This window comes from Loxodonta africana, chromosome 22 (assembly GCF_030014295.1).
Source record: "Loxodonta africana isolate mLoxAfr1 chromosome 22, mLoxAfr1.hap2, whole genome shotgun sequence".
In the NCBI taxonomy this organism is placed as follows: Eukaryota; Metazoa; Chordata; class Mammalia; order Proboscidea; family Elephantidae; genus Loxodonta; species Loxodonta africana.
The window spans coordinates 25,472,867-25,492,557 of NC_087363.1; the positions used below are offsets into that span (position 1 = coordinate 25,472,867).

The 19,691-nt window shown below is 45.6% G+C and overlaps 1 protein-coding gene across 6 annotated transcripts in view; it reads right to left on the reverse strand.

Moving 5' to 3' along the window:
* The window catches only part of PTPN23 (protein tyrosine phosphatase non-receptor type 23), a 44,459-nt gene extending 32,057 nt beyond the window's left edge, over window positions 1-12,402 (reverse strand). For 3 of the 6 annotated variants that reach the window (XM_064274619.1, XM_064274616.1, XM_064274615.1), the window contains exons 1-2: window positions 12,221-12,402; window positions 1,680-1,754 (exon numbers count right to left, since the gene is read on the reverse strand). In XM_064274619.1, coding sequence (XP_064130689.1) covers window positions 1,680-1,754; window positions 12,221-12,304 — 159 coding nt within the window. In that variant the 5' untranslated portion in view covers window positions 12,305-12,402. Of the gene's footprint in view, window positions 1-1,679; window positions 1,755-2,721; window positions 7,104-12,220 lie in introns of those variants that run through there. The other 3 variants (XM_064274618.1, XM_064274617.1, XM_064274620.1) reach the window with 3 other exon arrangements.
* Between the last annotated feature and the right edge of the window lie 7,289 nt (window positions 12,403-19,691).

Here is a 19,691-nt window from a genome sequence, read left to right on the forward strand (position 1 = left end):
AACTGAGCTCCATGGGGTTTTCTTGGCTGAGATCTCTATAGAAGCAGATCATCAGGCCTTTATTCTGCGGAACCACTGAGCGGACCCAAACCACCAGCCTTTAGGTAGGTACCAAAAATCCAACCCACTGCCATCAAGTCAGTCCCAACTCACAGCGACCCTATAGGGCAGAGTAATACTGCCCCATAGGGTTGTCAAGGAGCAGTTGATGGATTTAAACTGCCAACCTTTTGGTTAGCAGCTGAGCTCTTAACCACTAGGCCACCAGGGCTCCTTTGGGTAAGCAGTCAAGCACAAACCCTCTGCACCACCCAGGAACCCAGTTGTTAGCCATTAATCAAGGCAAACCCGTTACTGCCAAGTCGATTCTGACTCATAGTGACCCTGTAAGACAGAGTAGATGTGGGTTTCCAAGGCTGTATTCTTTATGGAAGCAGAGTGTCACATCTGTCTCCCTAAGGAGCTGCTGGTGGATCAGAAATGCCACCTTTCAGTTACCAGCCCAGCTCTTAACCACTGAGCCATAAGTACTCCTTCATTAGCCACTACCACCACCCATTGCTGTTGAGTTGAATCCGACTCAAAATCAAAACCACAATAACACCTTGCCCCCATTAGAATGGCAACGATCAAGTAAAAAAAAGGAAAACAATAGGTGTGGGCAAGGTCATGGGGAAACTGGAGCCCTTATCCACTGCTGCTGGGAATGTAAAATCATGCAGCCATGTGGAAAACCGTCTGGCAGGTCCTCAAAAAGCCGACCACAGAGCTACCGTATGACCCAGCAATCCTAATCCTAGGTATAAACCCAGAAGAAGTGAAAGCAGGAACACAAACAGAAACTTGTACATTAATGCTCACTGCAACACTTTTCACAACAGCTAAAAGGTGAAATCAAAGTGACCATCAACAGATGAATGGATAAACAAAATGTGATATGTACACACAACGGAATATTTACTTGGCCATAAAGAGAAATGAAGTCCTGATACATGCCACCACATGGATGAACTTTGAAAACATTATGCTGAGCGAAATAAGTTAGTCAGTTGCAAAAGGGCAAATATTATATGATCTCATTTATACGAAATAAGCAAATATACAGAAACCAGAAATTATTAGTGGTTACCGGGGGTGGGAGGGAGGGGAAAGGGGGAGTTTTGCTTATGCGGCATTTATGTTAATGGTGGTAGAATAATTTGGAAAAGGATAGTTATAATGGTCACACAACATGAAAAATGTCATCAATGCCACTGAAACATGTATGTAGAATTTGTTGAATTGGCAGGTGTTTTGTTGTATATATTTTCACCATAATAAAAAAATTAATATTGTTATGCATTTGTTGATACAAAAACATATTCAAAATATGTTAAGTGAAAAACACAAGACTACAAAGCAGTATAGGTGATGTATGAGCCTATTTTAGTTTTCCGACCTATATATATACCTATATACACACAAAATTGTGCCTGGGTTTTTTGATCTCTCTTCTTTGGGCTTTAACCCAAAGCTAGTTATTGCTTTTTATTATTTTTGAAATTTTCCTACCAATAATTTCATTGTTTTTGCAGATAAAGGTATACTTAACTAAAGTAAGAACATTTTTCTATGCGCTTTCTTTACCTCCCTACCAAACCAATCCTGTTTGTGCCTGCATAAAAATACTATCCTCTTACCTGTCTTAGCAACTCCAGCTTCTTCAGTTCCTCATTGTAGGCTTCTGGGTTCTCTCCATAATTCTTCAGGACAAACTAAAGAGGGAGAGAAGGCTGTCAGCTAGTGAGAGATAAGACCCCTCCCTCCCTGCCCTCTGAATCCTTGGCAGTCATCAGCAAGGACTGAGGATTGAGTCCAGACCCACAACCACAAGTCCATTTCCTGGACCACCGTGGAACTCTGCCTCAATAACTAGGCAGCACCAAGATGCTGACAGCCAGGATGGCTTCCTTTGAGCAAAATGGAAAATAGACTGGATGACCCTGGGTAAACACCAAAGGTAGTCCTCATAATGCTACAGCCCACTCTATGAAGTCCAGGACTCTGCTGACCTGGGAAGCCAGGGAGCTTAGCTGCCAGACATGAGTCCTAAGGAGGATCCTAAAAAGAGCCACAAATTCAAGCATCCCTTGAGGAGCAACCTTGCTGTGTTCTAAAGTCATAATCATAGCCCAAATCTAACACAAACAGAAGAGGCCCCACACAAGAGTGGGAGTGCAAAACCTTCCCCACAGACCTGTCTTCCTGGCTGAAAAAGGGCACTGCTGAAATAGGGGATCTGCAGCGTCTTCGTATGTGAAGACAGGTCTACAAAGTATGACGGGAATGATGGGAGAAGGTGAGAGGAAGGGGAGGTCAAGGCCCATATCAGACAGGACCTGACCTGCCTGCTCACGACAGCACTCACCACCTCAAGAGTTGATTGTCTTGGACACTGTGCACACTTACCAGCCTGGAACACAGGCCTGGACCAGATGGCCCTCATTCATCTAAGAGTCAAGAGACCAAGGCAGCTGAAATGAACTACCCCTGTTGCAACCTCTTCCAAGAGCTGCTGTCTTGATTAGCAATCTGGGGGGCCATATCTATTCATTCCACAAAAACTAAGGGCACTGATGCCCTAGCCAAGGTTGGTGGTGTGGCGAGGAAGGAAGGCTGATAAAGGCCAAGAAGAGATGGCCTGCTCTGTACATTATCACACCATGTCTATGTCCCACCCACCTTTCCTGGGTGCCTTTGCAGGGCCCATGACACGTGGCTAAGGAATCAGCAATGTGGGGATCCAGAAGGTTAGGTTACAGCTTCTACCTGCACTGGTGGGGATGGGGAGAGGAGAGAGAAGGGAGGCTACTTCTGGGCTGTTTACAGCACTGTTTAGCCACTTTCCCAAACCTGTGACCCTGACCCCTCTTTTCCTGCTGGTTTTACCTCCTAAAAGTCCCTGTGTCCATAAGCTTTCTTCTCTATCCCCCTGCCACCTCTGGCCCGGACAATCCATCCCTTCAAACCCACCCCTTACCTTGTGGCCAGGACTGTCTTTCTAACACAACAGTGATGTCACTCCTAGCTTTAAATCCTTCTGAAACAAACACACACACAAACATCTGGGGAAAAAATACATCAAAATGCTTGGCTCAGGGTGTTGAGATTACGGAATATAAAAAGTTGTAATCTAAACAGAAAAACTGTGATCTAAAAAGGATGTGCTACACAGGCAGTCCCCAGATTACCAATGACTCCCATTCCTAAATCTGTCTTTAAGTAGAATTTGTACATAAATTGGAACAGTTAGGTATGGTTTGTATCTACGGTCAGTTAGTGAAATATTTGTCACAGTATGTACTATAGTGTACCTTTCTATGCATAAAAAACATTAAACACTTCCAGATACACTAAAACATCTTTAACACGATACGGTAATAATAATAATAATGTTTTGATGATTGTCACAAAGTAGCACCCATTTGTTATTATGAACCATTGTATATGCCCCAAATTTTTAACAGGCGTAAAGTTATGGGGGTTGGTTTGTAACTATGGGTGGTACATAAACTGGACATTCGTAACCCAGGGTCTGCCTGTAGTGACTCTCCAAAGCCTCCAGGAACAAATCCAAGCTCCTCAGCACACAGTTCATCGCCCTTCACAGCCTGCCCGCAACAGCCCTCAAGGTTTGTCCTCTGGCACCTCCCAAGGTCACTCACCTAACAGTACTTTGTAATTACTGTTCTCAGGTCTCAATGCTTGCGCATATGTTCTCCCCCTTTCCTGCTAAGACTCAGCTGGAATGTCACTTCCTCAAAAGGTACCTGCTTTTCTCCCCACCTTCTGACATGCCTACATCAGGATACACCTCACAGCAGGGTCCTGCCGTGATTTCCCCTACCCCAGACACTAAGTGCCTCAAGGAATGGGAGGGGCCTTATAACATGTGTTGTATACTGAGCAAATGGTCGCCTTTATAAGAAACGCAGAGGACAGAAATATAAATTAATACTTAAAGGAGTCACAGAAAAACTCAGAAATTAGGGCACTGTACCAAACAACTAACCCATTCCTTCAAAAGGCAGGGGACTACTGTGGATTTAAGAGACTAAAGAGACAGAACAGCTAAATACAATATGGGAACTCTGACTGGATGAGTTTGGAGAATAAAAAAATTATAAATTGAAGGGTTCATGAGGGGTGTGTGTCCCTTGTGGCACAATGGTTAAGAGCTCGGCTGCTAACCAAAAGGTTGGCAGTTCAAATCTGCTGCTCCTTGGAAACCCTATGGGGCAGTTCCACCCCGTCCTATAGGGGCGCCATGAGTCACAATCGACTTGACAACAATAAGTTTTTTGGTTTGATTTATGTATGTATGTGTATACGTGTGTGTACATATATGTGTGTGTGTCTACATATATAAACACACACGACACACATATATCCATACACAGAAAAATAAAGTAAATACAGTGAAATATAACTGTCATATATAGATAGTATTTGGGTGATCACTGTATTATTCTTCCAACATTTCCGTATGTGTGAAATCTGGAAAACAAATGTTTTAAGAACTACTAAAGAGATAAATGGTATCTGAAAAATACTTTCCCCTAGATCAGTGATTCTTAGCCTTTTCTGGGTCCTTTGAGAATATGATGAAAGCCATGAAAAAAATCTCTCTAGAAATATTCAACTGTGCATCAACACGGAAACTTGTCCATACTTTTCGGGGCTCACAGATGCTCTGAAGCTCATTTCTGGGCTCCTGGTTAAAAATCCTTGCTCTGAATCATCTCTCTAACAGCGACACAGCTCCAACCCCTGCTTCTCTCACCCCTCCTCCCACCACAAAACACAAATATAAAACGCAGCCTGGGCTACAGTGTATAACTTGACTATCTAAATGGGGATGTGTTCTTTGATTAATTCCTTTTTAGTACGGGGTTTCAGTTTGCCCACCCTTAGGCTAGAGGTGGAGCCTGGAGGCCACGTGGGAGATAGGCCAAAGGAATTAGAGGAACACCTGTGAGTCCTAGAGACAAGAGACTCCAGACCTCACTGAGAACATCTGTCCCTGCTGTTCACATAATGGAAAAGAGGAGAGATGTCACCCCGTCCCCAGCAGATTGTCCCTAGAGGTTACCTTCTACATAGATCTCATTCTCCCTCCAAGATCATCAGCAGCAAACACTTACTGAGCACCTACTACAGGCCAGGCACAGTGCTGAGTGCTTAACAGTCACTTAATCTTCACGACAACTCAATGAGGCTGAAACTATCATACTCATTTTACAAATGAGGAAACCAATGCAAAGAGGTTAGGGTACTTGCCAAGGTCACCATGCTAGTAACTGATGGAGTTATGACGGAAACCCAGGCATTTGGACCCCAGAGCCCATGTTCTTAATCACTCATTATACCAATTCGTTTCTATCTTTTAAATATGGTTCTTACAAACAACTGAAAAATTGGGAAGAGAAAACTAATCCTGGGCCACAATGGTGAGTCAGTGGAGCAGTCAGGATATTTAAACCCTGACAAAATCCTCTGACTGCTGCCCACTCCCCTACTGAACAGAGGAAAGAGGCTGGCTAAAGGTCCTAGGACAAGGAAGTGACAGAGACCTTCTCACAGTCTCTATGCTCCAGTACTCTGCAGAGCTCAGAACCAAGTCTGATTAAAGCTCCTGACAGATCAAAGGCAGAGCCTGGGAAGGCAAGCCCAGAAGCAAGTCAAGCCTGAACTTTGGCCACCACAGACCAAGAGCAAGAAACCAGAAGGCAAGTGGCCATCTAAGATACATCAACTGGTCCCAACCCACCTGGAGGAAAGGAGAACGAAGAACACCAAAGACAAGGAAAATATTAGCCCAAGAGACAAAAGAGCCACGTAAACCAGAGACTCCATCAGCCTGAGATCAGAAGAACTAGATGGTACCCAGCTACTACCAATGACCGCCCTGACAGGGAACATAACAGAAGCGCCCCCGACAGAGCAGGAGAAAAGTGTAGGATAGAACGAACTCAAATTCACATAAAAAGACTTAATGGTCTGGCTGAGACTGGAGGAACCCCAGAAGAAATGGCCCCCAGATACTCTGTTAACCCAGAACTAAAACTACCCCAAAGATCACTCTTCACACAAAGACAAGACTGAACTAAAACACAAAATAATACTCAGGAAGAGTGTGCTTCTTAGTTCAAGCAGATACACAAGACCAAATGTATGGCTCCTGTCCAGAGGCAGGATGAAAAGACAGGAAATGACAGGTTGGATAGACATGGGAAACCCAGGGTGGAAATGGGGAGTGTGCTGTCACACTGTAGCGAATGCAACTAGTGTCACGTGACAATATGAACATAAAATTTTGTATGAAGAGATTGTACTTTTCACCTAACGTAAAAAAAAAAAAGTCAGAACCGACTCAATGGCAGCAAAACAAAAAAAGAAACCAGAAGGCAATGACAGTACCCCAGCACACCGACACATCTAACAGGCGATGGGGGTGGGAGGAGGACCAGAGAGCCTTGGGGGCCTACCCAGGCTTTGGAACAGGTAAGGGTCCTTTTGTGAGGGAACAAAAGAAGACCTGTGGAACACAACAGAGAACCCCTGAGGGAGCAGAAGAGCAGTGGGATGCAGACCCCAAATTCTCGTAAGACCAGACTTAATAGTCTGACTGAGACTAGAAGGACCCCGGTGGTCATGGCCCCCAGACCTTCTGTTGGCCCAGGACAGGAACCATTCCCGAAGCCAATTCTTCAGACAGGGATTGGACGGGACAATGGGTTGGAGAGGGATTCTGGTGCGGAGTGAGCTTCTTGGATCAGGTGGACACTTGAGACTATGTTGGCATCTCCTGCATGGAGGGGAGATGAGACGGTGGAGGGGGTTAGAAGCTGGAGAAATGGACACGAAAAGAGAGAGTAGAGGGAGAGAGCGGGCTGTCTCACTAGGGGAAGAGTAATTGGGAGTGTGTGGCAAGGTGTATATGGGTTTTTGTGAGAGACTGACCTGATTTGTAAACTTTCACTTAAAGCACAAGAAAAATTTATTTAAAAAAAAAGAGAGAGAGAGAAGACCTATGGAAAGATCTATTGTTAAGTGAGAGTATCTCCAGGGATCAGAGTCACTGTAAAGGAGAAAAAAAAAAAAAGGGGGAAAGGAAGGAGTTGCAAGTGAAAAACAGTAAAAAGAATGGAAAGGTCATTTCCAGACAGAAATACCAAGATGGGGTTTAAATCCTGCATGTGCACTGGGTCACTATGAGATCTGGGCTTGGTTTTTTCCTCTGTGAAATGGGGTTACTATTACCTATGTCTAACTCACAGTACTGTCATAAGGACTTGAGCTATTTCCTAAACATGAAAAGATGTTCAGCTAAATATACTGCTTTCAACATGTGAAGCCCTGTACTAAGGACTCAAATGTATTAACTCTTTAGATTCTTACAAGCTTACAAGGTATTATTAGCTCCAAGTTACAGGTGAGAAAACTGAGGACCAGATTAGTTATACAATCATTTATAGCAGCTGATGGTCACCCAGCTATCAAGTAGAGATGGATCCTGAACCACAGTCAGATTGCAATGTCTGTGCTATTCTCACGATGCTATACTGCGCTTTTACTGAGCAACAAATGGCACAGAATTCTGTAGCTAGATGAGGTTACTGGGAACACCCATCCTGGATGCTGCCATTCTTTTACAGATAGAGGAATGGGAAATCAGAGATGAGCAATGGCAGTGCTAGGACCCCAGCCAGATTTCCCAAGTCCTAACTCAGGGATCGATCATAGTGATGGTGCAGGACCCAGCAGTGTTTCATTCCGTGATGCATGGGGTCACCAACAGTTGGGGGCCAACTCAATGCCAGGTAACAACAACCCAGGAATATCCCCTCAGCATCACCCTTCTCTTTTACTGGATATTCCCAGTAATCTCATCATATCCCCATTCCTTTGTGTATGCATTCCCCCCGCCCCCCTGAAGATGTTGATTTGATATAGCATCTTAGAATTTCATGGTGCTATTTTTTTTTTTTTTTAATTAAAGCAACACAGAAAAAAAAAGCAGTAAAAAGCATCACACATGTAAGCATTAACTGTGTTAACCATACATATTACGTTCCGTTTTTTCCTCCACTTCCAGGGTTCACTCAAACATGGGACATTCCTTGGGCTGCTCCACAGAAACATAACAAATTTGAACCCCACATACTGTATTTTTAATTAATACAATATATGCTCTGCTACTGAATTTCAAACATGAGTAACTGCATTCAGAAAAAGAGAGTATTGCCAAGAGAAATCTCAGCCCCTTGGTCCACATCAGCAAGCCTGAATCCAAGTCACAGCCAAAAGCACCAGGAATGAAAACAGGCCTTTATCGCCTAGTCTAACCCTTACATGACACTCAAGTCCTTTCTGCTACATCCCTTCTAAATGCCCCTCAGCAGGTCCAAACAACACAACTGAGGACTCCAGTTACATCTCCCAGAGGGCCCAAGAACTGGACCAGGTCATTCAACCAACACTTGTCAAGCACTCTCTACACATAAGTATTTATTATTTCCTGAGTAAAGGACAGAATATGATCTAAGTCCTAAATGAAATGGATATTGGTGTATGAGATCAAAGTCAGAGAAGAATGAACTGGACAATCCAGGTCATCTGTGCCTGAAGTCATTTTACTGTGAAACACAAGTGGGCAGAGAGGCTCAGGAGACTGGCTGGGTGACTTCAGATCTGTGATTAACAGATAAGACAGGTCCCCACCACAGAGAACTGACAACATCCCATACCGCACTGCCTAGCAGCCTGGGCCCTTCTAGGCCTCTGGTACTCTCATTTTCATGTGTGTGTGTGTTTGGTACTCTCATTTTCGTGTGTGTGCACACACCTATGTGTGTTCACATACACACCAGGAGCCGATTATCTAATAAGCAAGGTAAGCACGGGCTTACTTCTGTCTATTTATCAATCTGTAGTGAACAATTTCACATGAGTTTCACCACATGGGCAGATTACCAAGTAAACAAGGTAAACACTGGGTAAGCTGCCCCGTCAGGGATTGTAAATTTGAAAAGATTCTGTAGGAAGGAGCTGTGGGGTTGGGAGACAGGTGCCAGCCATACCTAGAAGCAGAATCTTTGATGCGGTGAAAAATGTGAAACTGTTCCCTACAGATTAGTAAACAGGCACAAGTAACCCTAGGCTTACCTCGCTTATTGGATAACCCACCCCTGGTGCACACGTGCATATGTGTTGGGGCGGGGTTCAGGTGAGGAAGAGTTCCCAGGCTGCAGTGGCTGCAGTCTCCTCTGCAGGAAAGAAGGGAGTTCCAGGGTACCCTGAAGGGGATGGCCATTCCCGAGACCAGCCTACCCACAGGCTGCTGTTTCTTTTCAGTGGGGTTCATACAAATACATGCCATGCTCTTAGCCTATCATACGGCAGTATCTTTCCCAATCCCAAAGAAGAGGAAACAAAGAAAAAGAGTTGCTGTCTAAGAAATAGTTTCTTGAGCAGGTGATGCCACTTCAGGTTAAATGGCGACTCCTTTCAAGGAGGCCTACAGGCTCCCAGGGAAGTCACTGCTCACATAATACCTTACTGGCTAGGAGTGAGGACGATAGCAGCAAAGGTTAAGTTCAAACAAAGTATCTCCTGGGAATTAATGGGCTAAGAATTTATCCACTTGATTTCCACATTTGTGGTCACCATCTCTAATGTGAACTGTCGTTCAGTCATTTGAGAAACTTTTTCCTGAGAGCCAATTATGGAGAAGGTACCCTGCTAGACTGTGAGGAACATGGAGATGCCTCTCAAGAAACTTAAAATTGAACAGGGGAAATACATAAGGAAAACTTAGCACATAAAACTGTTATCAGGAAAAGAATGAAAAGAGTTAGAGAAGGAAGGGGTTAACTCAGATGAAGGGATTAAGGAAGGTTTTCTCGAAGAGACAGTGCTTAGACTGGGCCTTGAAAGATGGACAGAACCAATATACAGAGATTAAAGAAAGGCCCTATCCCTGCCCCACAGGGCAAAGTTGAGATCTCTTCTAGGCAGCAGGAACTCCATGACCAAAGGTGCCCAAGAGGGAACATACAGAGCATATTAAGGGAATAGCAAGTGGCCATGAACAGAATCTGGACTACCTGTATCAGAAGCACATAAAAAAACCGAATCCATTGACGTTGAGTCGATTCTGACTCATCGCAACCCTACATGAAGTAGTAGAATTGCCCCACAGGGTTTCCAAGGCTGCAATCTTTACAGGAGCAGACTGCCACACCTTTCTCCTGTAGGGTAGCTGGTGGGTCCAAACCACCGACCTTTCATTAGCAGCCAAGCAAGTGCTTAACCATGGCACCACCAGGGCTCCTTTCAGAAGCGAATCCAAAAAACCAAATTCATTGCTGTTGAGTCTATTCTAGCTCATAGCAATCCCACAAAACTGCACCCACAGGGTTTCCAAGGAGCGGCTAGTAGATTCGAACTGCTGACCTTCTGGTTAGCAGCCGAGCTCTTAACCACTGCGCCACCAGGACTCCTTTCAGAAGCACATTAAAAAAAAACCCATTGCCGTTGAGTCGATTCCAACTCACAGAGACCCTATAGGACAGAGTAGAACTGCTCCGTACGGTTTCCAAGGAGCGTCTGGTAAATTCAAACTGCTCACCTTTCAGTTAGCACTCACAGTTCTTAACCACTATGCCACCAGGGTTTCCTCAGAAGCACATAGTAGGGCCTAAATAAAACTGAGCCAGGTCAGGGAGAACTCTGAATGACAAACTAAGAATATGGGAATTCATTCTGTAAGAAAACAGAGTTGTTTTGCTGCATTTTAGGAAAATCCATCTTATTGTATTTATATGAGACAGCAAACAGAGAAGAGACTAAAGTCTGTGGAAAAAAACAAAACTGTGAAATTAGTCTGATTTCCTGGTTTTAAAGATGAGGAAACAGGCCTAAAGAAGCTAAATGATGAACTCAAAGGAATACATGTCGTTAGTGTCTGAACTTAGGAATGGCAATAAGAAGAGTGGAAGGGAGACAGCTTCTTGGGAAACCACCTCGAAACCCATTTTTCTTCTCAAGCCCCTTATGACTGGTGCACAATCTACATTGTCTGGCACTTACTCTGGCAGCTGCTGCACTGTAACCACCTGTAACTACCTGCAACACCCTCCTGGTTGTTCCTTTTCACTTCTGCTCTGACCCTCAATGATACCAGCTGGCCTTCCCAAAAACATCCATGGGCATCTTCAGAGGGCACCTGATGTCCAATCACCACACCTGATCACTCCAGAGGCCTCAGTTAACGCCAAACCTCCTTGTCTGTCCTGTCCAACTGACGGTTCAACGCGATGACTGGTAAGATCTCTCTGGGAGCTACAAGACCATTTACACCCTCTGGGCAGTTATGAAAAACCAGAACCGGTTGCCTTAGCGCCCACTCTGACTAATGGTGTCCCCATGTGTGTCAGGGTAAAACTGTACTCCACAGGGTTGTCACGGACTGATTTTTTGGGCATGGATCGCCAGACCTTTCTTCTGAAGTACCTCTGGATCAGATTCCAACCGCTAACCTTAAAGTAAGTAGGTGGACGCACTAACCGTTTGCACCACCCAGATTCCATGAAAAACAGTAACGCCCCCAAAAATGATAGGGGATTATATCCTTTGGTCCAAAAGGACTTCCAGGTAGGATACTTCTGAGAAAACCATACAGAATTGCACTAAGTGTGAGAGAGACCTCAGGCATCCCTCTGGATATGAAGTCACCGGGCACCCCGTCTTAAACGTCTTAAGCTGTCCTCAGCGTTCAGTCCCAGACGGATCATGTGGACCGCCAGCGTATAGAGGGGCAAGGCACAGCCATCCAACCCGGACGGCCGTGGCGCGGTCGTACCGTGGAGGAGGGGCGGAGCAGAACCGAGTCCAGGGCGTCGTACTGAGAAAGTGTGCAGAAGCGCGGAAGGTTTAGGGAAGAAGTCGGCAAATGGGTTCCAGCGAGTACAAGTGTGTCAGCTGAGGGAGGGTGGGGGAGGGGGGTGGTCAGCGGGCGCAGGGGCTGGGCCAGGCTGAGGGAAGCCGGCAGAGGCCCTTCCTGGCCTCACGGGACCCTGAGACGGGGTCCGGGGAGGTGATGGTCGCGCAGGGGCATCACGCGCCGGTAGACGACGGAGATGCGCCGGGGGGTGGCGGGAGGGGGAGGCGCTCTCACCTTCTTCACAGCGGGCTGGAAGTGGAAGTCACCAGCCTCCTTCAGATCCAGCCAGATCATGGGCATGCGGGGAACTGCCTCCATGGCGGCTGGTGCCCACCGGCCACCGGACCGCTCCCCTCGCGGCTTCGGCTGCTGGCTCAGCCGCGCGTCCTACCCCGCCCCTTCGCGCCGGAAATCACTCGTCACGCGGGGACGAAAAATGCCCCCATGGCCTACTGGGAAATGCAGTCCAGGCTCCGCCCGCGTAGACTTTTGCGCATGTCCAGTTCCCTTTGCGCATGCTCACTCTGCTTCTCGCGGAGGGAGGAGGAGGAACTTCCTGCCTGAGGGGAAAGAGTTTCTGGGAGTAGTAGTCTTCCTCAACTGAGCTGTGAGGCCAGGCGCATGCTCTTTTTCTTCTTCATAGAGCCAAACAGACACCCATCGCGCTTCTCCTCAGGGAAGGGGCGAGAACCCGCATGTAGGCCAAAGTGAGCACGAGGGCCGTGCAGAACCGGGACCGGTGCTGTGATAGAGATAACATTCCCAGAGAAAATGAAAACTGAGCGCCAAGGGAGGTTACGGAGAGGGCACTGGGCCTGGAAGGAAGGACACAGGGATACGGAGAGAGCTGGGGGTTTCATTCCAAGGGCTGTGAAGGTTCTCAAGCTTTGGAGCAGGGGGTGACTGATAGAAGACTGCCGCCCACACTCAGCCCAGCCCGCCCAGCCCGGAAGGCCGGTCGGCTGCTTAGCAGAGACGGGCGCGTCCACATGTGATGATGGGGAAAGAGTGCCTAGATGGAGCGCAAAGCGAAAAAGGGAAGATCTGAGCAATATGGGTAGATGGCGTGGGAATGAATATATATGGCTACGTGAGTACCACGGAATCGAGAACAGTTGTTGCCGCTGAAGAGGGGACCTGTAGAGCAGCCTTTATTCTGGGTGAATTTTTAAAGTGTATGCATCACCTAGGAGCCCTGGTTGCGCAGTGGTCAAAGCGCTAGGCTGCTAACCAAAAGGTCGGCGGTTGGAACCCACCAGCCACCCCATGAGAGAAAAGACGTGGCAGTCTGCTCCGTAAAGATTTACAGCCTATAGGGCAGTTCTGCTGTGTCCTATAGGGTCGTTATGAGTTGGAATCAATGTAACTGTGTTTTGGAAACATCACACATCACGTATCTTCAGAAATAAATAAGAGGGAGAATGGTTTGGCGATATGAGGGCAAAGGTTGGAGAAGGAGACCAGTGAGGAAGCTGTTACAGGCTTTCCAGGTGATGGTAACTTAAGGTGGAAAGGGGTGAAAAGTGGGCAGATTCAAGAAATGTTTTGGAGAGAAAAGTGTCAGAAGTTGGGGTAGACTGTAAGTGGGGAGATGAGGGAAGAACTCTGGACTGGTTCCTTTGGATTGAACCCCTGCTGAGAACTTGCATTTCTAACAAGTTCTCCAAGAAGTTACAGGTATAAGAATCACCTGGGAATCTTGTTAAAGTGTAGATTCTGATTCAGTGTATCTGGGGTGGAAATGCAAATTCTCAGCAGGGAACTTGTTAGAAACGCAAATTCTCAGTGGGGGGTTCAAATAAAAAAAAAAAGACTCACTTTGAAACCCTGGATGAGGGTACAAGATGATTTCCAAGTCAGGCCAGTGCAGCTGGGTGGTTACAGGGGTGTGTACTGAGATGGGAAAACAGGGGAAGGAACACGTTTTCAGGGAGGAGCAGAGGTTCAGGTCTTATGTTAAACTGGAGACACTGTTGAGTGAAGAGTTGTGAAGGATACCATGGCATGTGGGACCTGGGCTCAGAGAAGAGACCTCACCCACAAGGCAGGGCTCAGGTCTCCTCTGCAGTGAGACTCTGAAACCATTCACACTTAGGCAAGGGCCTTCCCTCATGGCAGCTGGAGTCAGAGCAAAGAAAACGCGAGACCTTGTGGATAAATTTTTTTTTTTTTTTTAAAGAAAAATTTTTTACCAGCATCTTAGAAGAGCTCAGATCTGGAGGACCATTTTTAGGTTGCCCAGACAGAGAGGGGGAAATTGGGAACAAAGCCAATGTCCTGAAAAATCCCAACCATGAGGAAGGGGGAGAAACTTACCTCAACACAATTCATAGTAAGTAAAATGCAGGAATGTCAAGCAGCCCACCCTGGAGCTCTCTTTGATGGGTGGGGTAGTGGTGAGCCACAGCGGAGTCACTAGACCCAGGCACAGCCACCAGGACCAAAGCAGGCTGGGGGATGGGAGACTACAGCATGGCACTGCTAGGCTGGGAAAGAGGCAGGACTCAGGGACCTGGGACTCCAGAACCAGGTAGTAGCTTGGCCACAGGACACAGACAGCCCAGGCCCAAAGGCATGAGGCCAGTGAGGGGTCAAGATTAAGAAGCTGCAGGTCAATATGGGCTGAACAGTTAGGAAGCGAGAGGCAGAAGAGTAGTAGGAAGCCCTAAACTGAACCTTGCAAGACAGAGAGGGCCTAAAGAGGCCTTCCAGGTAGGTGGAACTGCAGGTGCAAAAGGGAGCTGTGGCCAGGCTCCAGGATTCAAAGCCAGGCAGGTGAGCCCCTACCTCATGGGCTACAACCTTTGGCCTAATGCCTTCTCTTCCCTGGCCTCCTCTCTGCGGAATGAAAACATTTTGGCCCCCCATGGTGGTTCTGGGTATGAACTAAACAGACATGGCATACTCTGTGAGCGCATGGGTATATGCTATTGGCGTGAGGGGCATCAAAGACCCAGGCCTTATGAGGTGAACTTGAATGCTGAGGCCATGGGGTAGGGATGGGCCAATGGAGGTGAGACAGCAGAAACGATGTCTCTGGAAGAGGGTGTCCATCTAATGCACGTATTTCCTCACAGAGACTTGTTGACCAGAAACTCAGTGGTGCTAGGGAAGCAGCAGCCCAGTCACAATGGGGCAACAAACCCCCAATCCAGCTAAGTTAGCTCACCCCTTTCTCAAGACTAGAAGGGCCCTCAGAGATAACGAGACACCCTCTTCCATTTTACCAGTGTGGAAACAGACCCAGATTGGGGAGGAGACCACCCGGAGTCTCCCAGCAAGTGAATGTAAGAATCCAGGCTGAGTTGTACAACATGATGAATGTAATTAATGAACTGTACACATAAAAAACATTGAAATAGCAAATACTATGCCCTGGTGGCATAGTGGTGCTAACTCAAAAGTTGGTAGTTCAAACCCACCAGCTGCTCCAAGGAAGAAAGATATGGCAGTCTCCTTCCGGAAGGATTGTTGTTCTTATTAGGTGCCGTTGAGTCTGTTCTGTCTCATAATGACGCCGTGCACAACAAAATGGAACATTGCCCAGTCCTGCACAATCCTCACAACTGTTATGCTTGAACCCATTGCTGCAGCTGCTGTGTCAATCCATCTTGTTAAAGGTCTTTCTCTTTTTCGCTGACCCTCTACCAAGCGTGATGTCATTTTCCAGGGACTGGTCCCTCCTGATAACATGTCCAAAGTATGTGAGACGTAGTCCTTCTAAGGAGCATCCTGGTTGTACTTCTTCTAAGACAGATTTGTTCGTTCTTTTGGCAGTCCATGGTGTCTTCAATATTCCTTGCCAACACCACAATTCAGGTGTCAATTCTTCTCCAGTCTTCCTTATTCATATATGTACGTAACCCATTGCCATTGAGTCGATTCCGACTCAGTGACCCTGTAGGACAGAGTAGAACTGCCCCATAGGGTTTCCAAGGAAGCGACTGGTGGATTCAAACTGCCAACCTTTTGGTTAGTAGCCGAATGCTTAACCACTGTGCCACCAGGGCTGGACCTGGGTCTCCTCTCTCCCAGTTCATTTATTCAAGGGACAAAAATCCTTGCACTTAGGATGCCCTTTATCACCGCTCTTATTCAACATTGTGCTAGAGGTCCTAGCCAGAGCAATTAGGCTAGGAAATAAAGGGCATCCGGATTGGCAAGGAAAAAGTAAAATTATCTCTATTTGCAGATGACATGATCTTATACACAGAAAACCCTAAGGAATCCTCCAGAAAACTACTGAAACTAATAGAAGAGTTTGGCAGAGTCTCAGGTTATAAGATAAACATAAAAAAATCACTTGGATTCCTCTACATCAACAAAAAGGACATCGAAGAGGAAATCACCAAGTCAATACCATTCACAGTAGCCCCCAAGAAGATAAAATACTTAGGAATAAATCTTACCAAAGATGTAAAAGACCTATACAAAGAAAACTACAAAGTACTAGTGCAAGGAACTAAAAAGGACCTACATAAGTGGAAAAACATATCTTGCTCATGGATAGAAGACTTGACATGGTAAAAATGTCTATTCTACCAAAAGCCATTTATACATACAATGCACTTCCAATCCAAATTCCAATGACATTTTTTAATGTGTTGGAGAAACAAATCACCAACTTCATATGGAAGAGAAAGCAGCCCCAGAGAAGTAAAACATTACTGAAAAAGAAGAAGAAAGTGGGAGGCCTCACTCTACCTGATTTTAGAACATATTATACAGCCACAGTAGTCAAAACAGCCTGGTACTGGTACAACAGGCACATAGACCAATGGAACAGAATTGAGAACCCAGATATAAATCCATCCACATATGAGCAGCTGATATTTGACAAAGGCCCAGTGTCAGTAAACTGGGGAAAAGGTAGTCTTTTTAACAAATGGTGCTGGTATAACTGGACATCCATTTGCAAAAAAATGAAACAGGACCCATACCTCACACCATGAACAAAAACTAACTACAAGTGGATGAAAGACCTGAACATAAAGACTAAAACGATAAAGATCATGGAAGAAAAAATAGGGACAACGTTAGGAGCCCTAATACAAGGCATAAACAGAATACAAAACATTACCAAAAATGATGAAGAGAAACCAGATTAACTGGGAGCTCCTAAAAATCATTGTGCTCATCTAAAGACTTCACCACAACAGTAAAAAGACCACCTACAGACTGGGAAAAAATTTTCAGCTATGACATCTCCGACCAGCGCCTGATCTCTAAAATCTACATGATTCTGTCAAAACTCAACCACAAAAAGACAAACAACCCAATCAAGAAGTGGGCAAAGGAAATGAACACACACTTCACTAAAGAAGATATTCAGGCAGCTAACAGACACGTGAGAAAATGTTCTCGATCATTAGCCATTAGAGAGATGCAAATTAAAACTACGATGAGATTCCATCTCCAACAAGGCTGGGATTAGGCATTAATCCAAAAAACACAAAATATTAAACGTTGGAGACGCTGCGGAGAGATTGGAACTCTTATACACTGCTGGTGGGAATGTAAAATGGTACAACCACTTTGGAAATCTGTCTGGCGTTATCTTAAACAGTTAGAAATAGAACTACCATACAAGCCAGAAATCCCACTCCTCGGAATATATCCTAGAGAAACAAGAGCCTTCACACGAACAGATATATGCACTCCCATGTTTATTGCAGCTCTGTTTACAAGAGCAAAAAGCTGGAAGCAACCAAGGTGTCCATCAACGGATGAATGGGTAAATAAATTGTGGTATATTCACACAATGGAATACTACGCATCGATAAAGAACAGCGTCGAATCTGTGAAACATTTCATAACGTGGAGGAACCTGGAAGGCATTATGCTGAGTGAAATTAGTTAGAGGCAAAAGGACAAATATTGTATAAGACCACTATTATAAGATCTTGAGAAATAGTATAAACTGAGAAGAACACATGCTTTTGTGGTTACGAGGCGGAGGTGGGGGGAGAGGGTTATTTACTGATTAGTTAGTAGATAAGAACTACTTTAGGTGAAGGGAAGGACAATACTCAATATACGGAAGGTCAGCTCGACTGGACTGGACCAAAAGCAAAGAAGTTTCCGGGATAAACTGAATGCTTCAAAGGTCAGCGGAGCAAGGGTGGGGGTTTGGGGACTATGGCTTAAGGGGACTTCTAAGTCAATTGGCAAAATAATACTATTATGAAAACATTCTGCATCCCACTTTGAAATGTGGTGTCTGGGGTCTTAAATGCTAACAAGCGGCCCTCTAAGATGCATCAATTGGTCTCAACCCACCTGGATCAAAGGAGAATGATGAACACCAAGGTCACATGATAACTGTGAGCCCAAGAGATAGAAAGGGCCACATGAACCGGAGACTTACATCATCCTGAGACCAGAAGAACTAGATGGTGCCCGGCCACAACCGATGACTGCCCTGACAGGGAGCACAACAGAGAACCCCTGAGGGAGCAGGAGAACAGTGGGATGCAGACCCCAAATTCTCATAAAAAGACCAGACTTAATGGTCTGACTGAGACTAGAGGAATCCTGGCGGTCATGGTCCCCAAACCTTCTGTTGGCCCAGGACAGGAACCATTCCCGAAGACAACTCATCAGACATGGAAGGGACTGGACAATAGGTTGGAGAGAGATGCTGATGAAGAGTGAGCTACTTGTATCAAGTGGACAGTTGAGACTGTGTTGGCATCTCCTGTCTGGAGGGGAAATAGGAGGGTAGAGAGGGTTAGAAACTGGCAAAATTGCCACGAAAGGAGAGACTGGAAGGGCTGACTCATTAGGGGGAGAGTAAGTGGGAGTATGGAGTAAGGTGTATATAGGCTTGTATGTGACAGACTGACTTGATTTGTAAATGTTCACTTAAAGCTCAATAAAAATTCTTAAAAAAAAAAAGAAATTGTTGATCAATAGACAAAAAAAAAAAAAAACAACACGGGAACCAGCTTGAAGAGGGTCCTACCTGTGAAATCTGGGACAATTTGAGCATCAAAATAAGAATAGTAAGGGTTTACAACCCACTGAATGAGAGAATACATGAATTTATACCGGAGTAAATAAGGAAGAAGGGAAAAGCTCTTCTTTACAGTAGAAAGCCAACTGATAGATGTACAAGTAAGGATGGGATTAGAAAATCACTATTTGGCAGCTGTCATGGATTGAATTGTATCCCCCAGAAATGTGTGTATCAGTTTGGCTGGGCCATGATTACCGGTGTTGTATAACTGTCCACCATTTTGTCGTCTGATGTGATTTTCCTATGTGTCCTAAATCCTGCCTCTATGATGTTATTGAGGGGGGATGGGTGGCAGTTGTGTCGATGAGGCAGGGCTCTGTGTCTCCAGCTGGTTTATTTTGGGATATAAAAAAAGAAAGCGAGCAGAGAGACTGGGGGGCCTCATACCACCAAGAAAGCAGTGCCAGGAACAGAGCACGTCCTTTGGACCCAGGGTTCCTGCGCAGAGAAGCTCCTAGTCCAGGGGAAGATTGATGAGAAGGACCTTCCTCCAGAGCCAACAGAGATAGAGAGCCTTCCCCCGGAGCTGGCACCCGGAATTTGGACTTCTAGCCTACTTTACTGTGAGGAAATAAATTTCTCTTTGTTAAAGCCATCCACTTGTGGTATTTCTGTCATAGAAGCACTAAATAACTAAGACAGCAACTACCATAATAATTCAGGCAAAGCCGTTAATGGACACTAAAA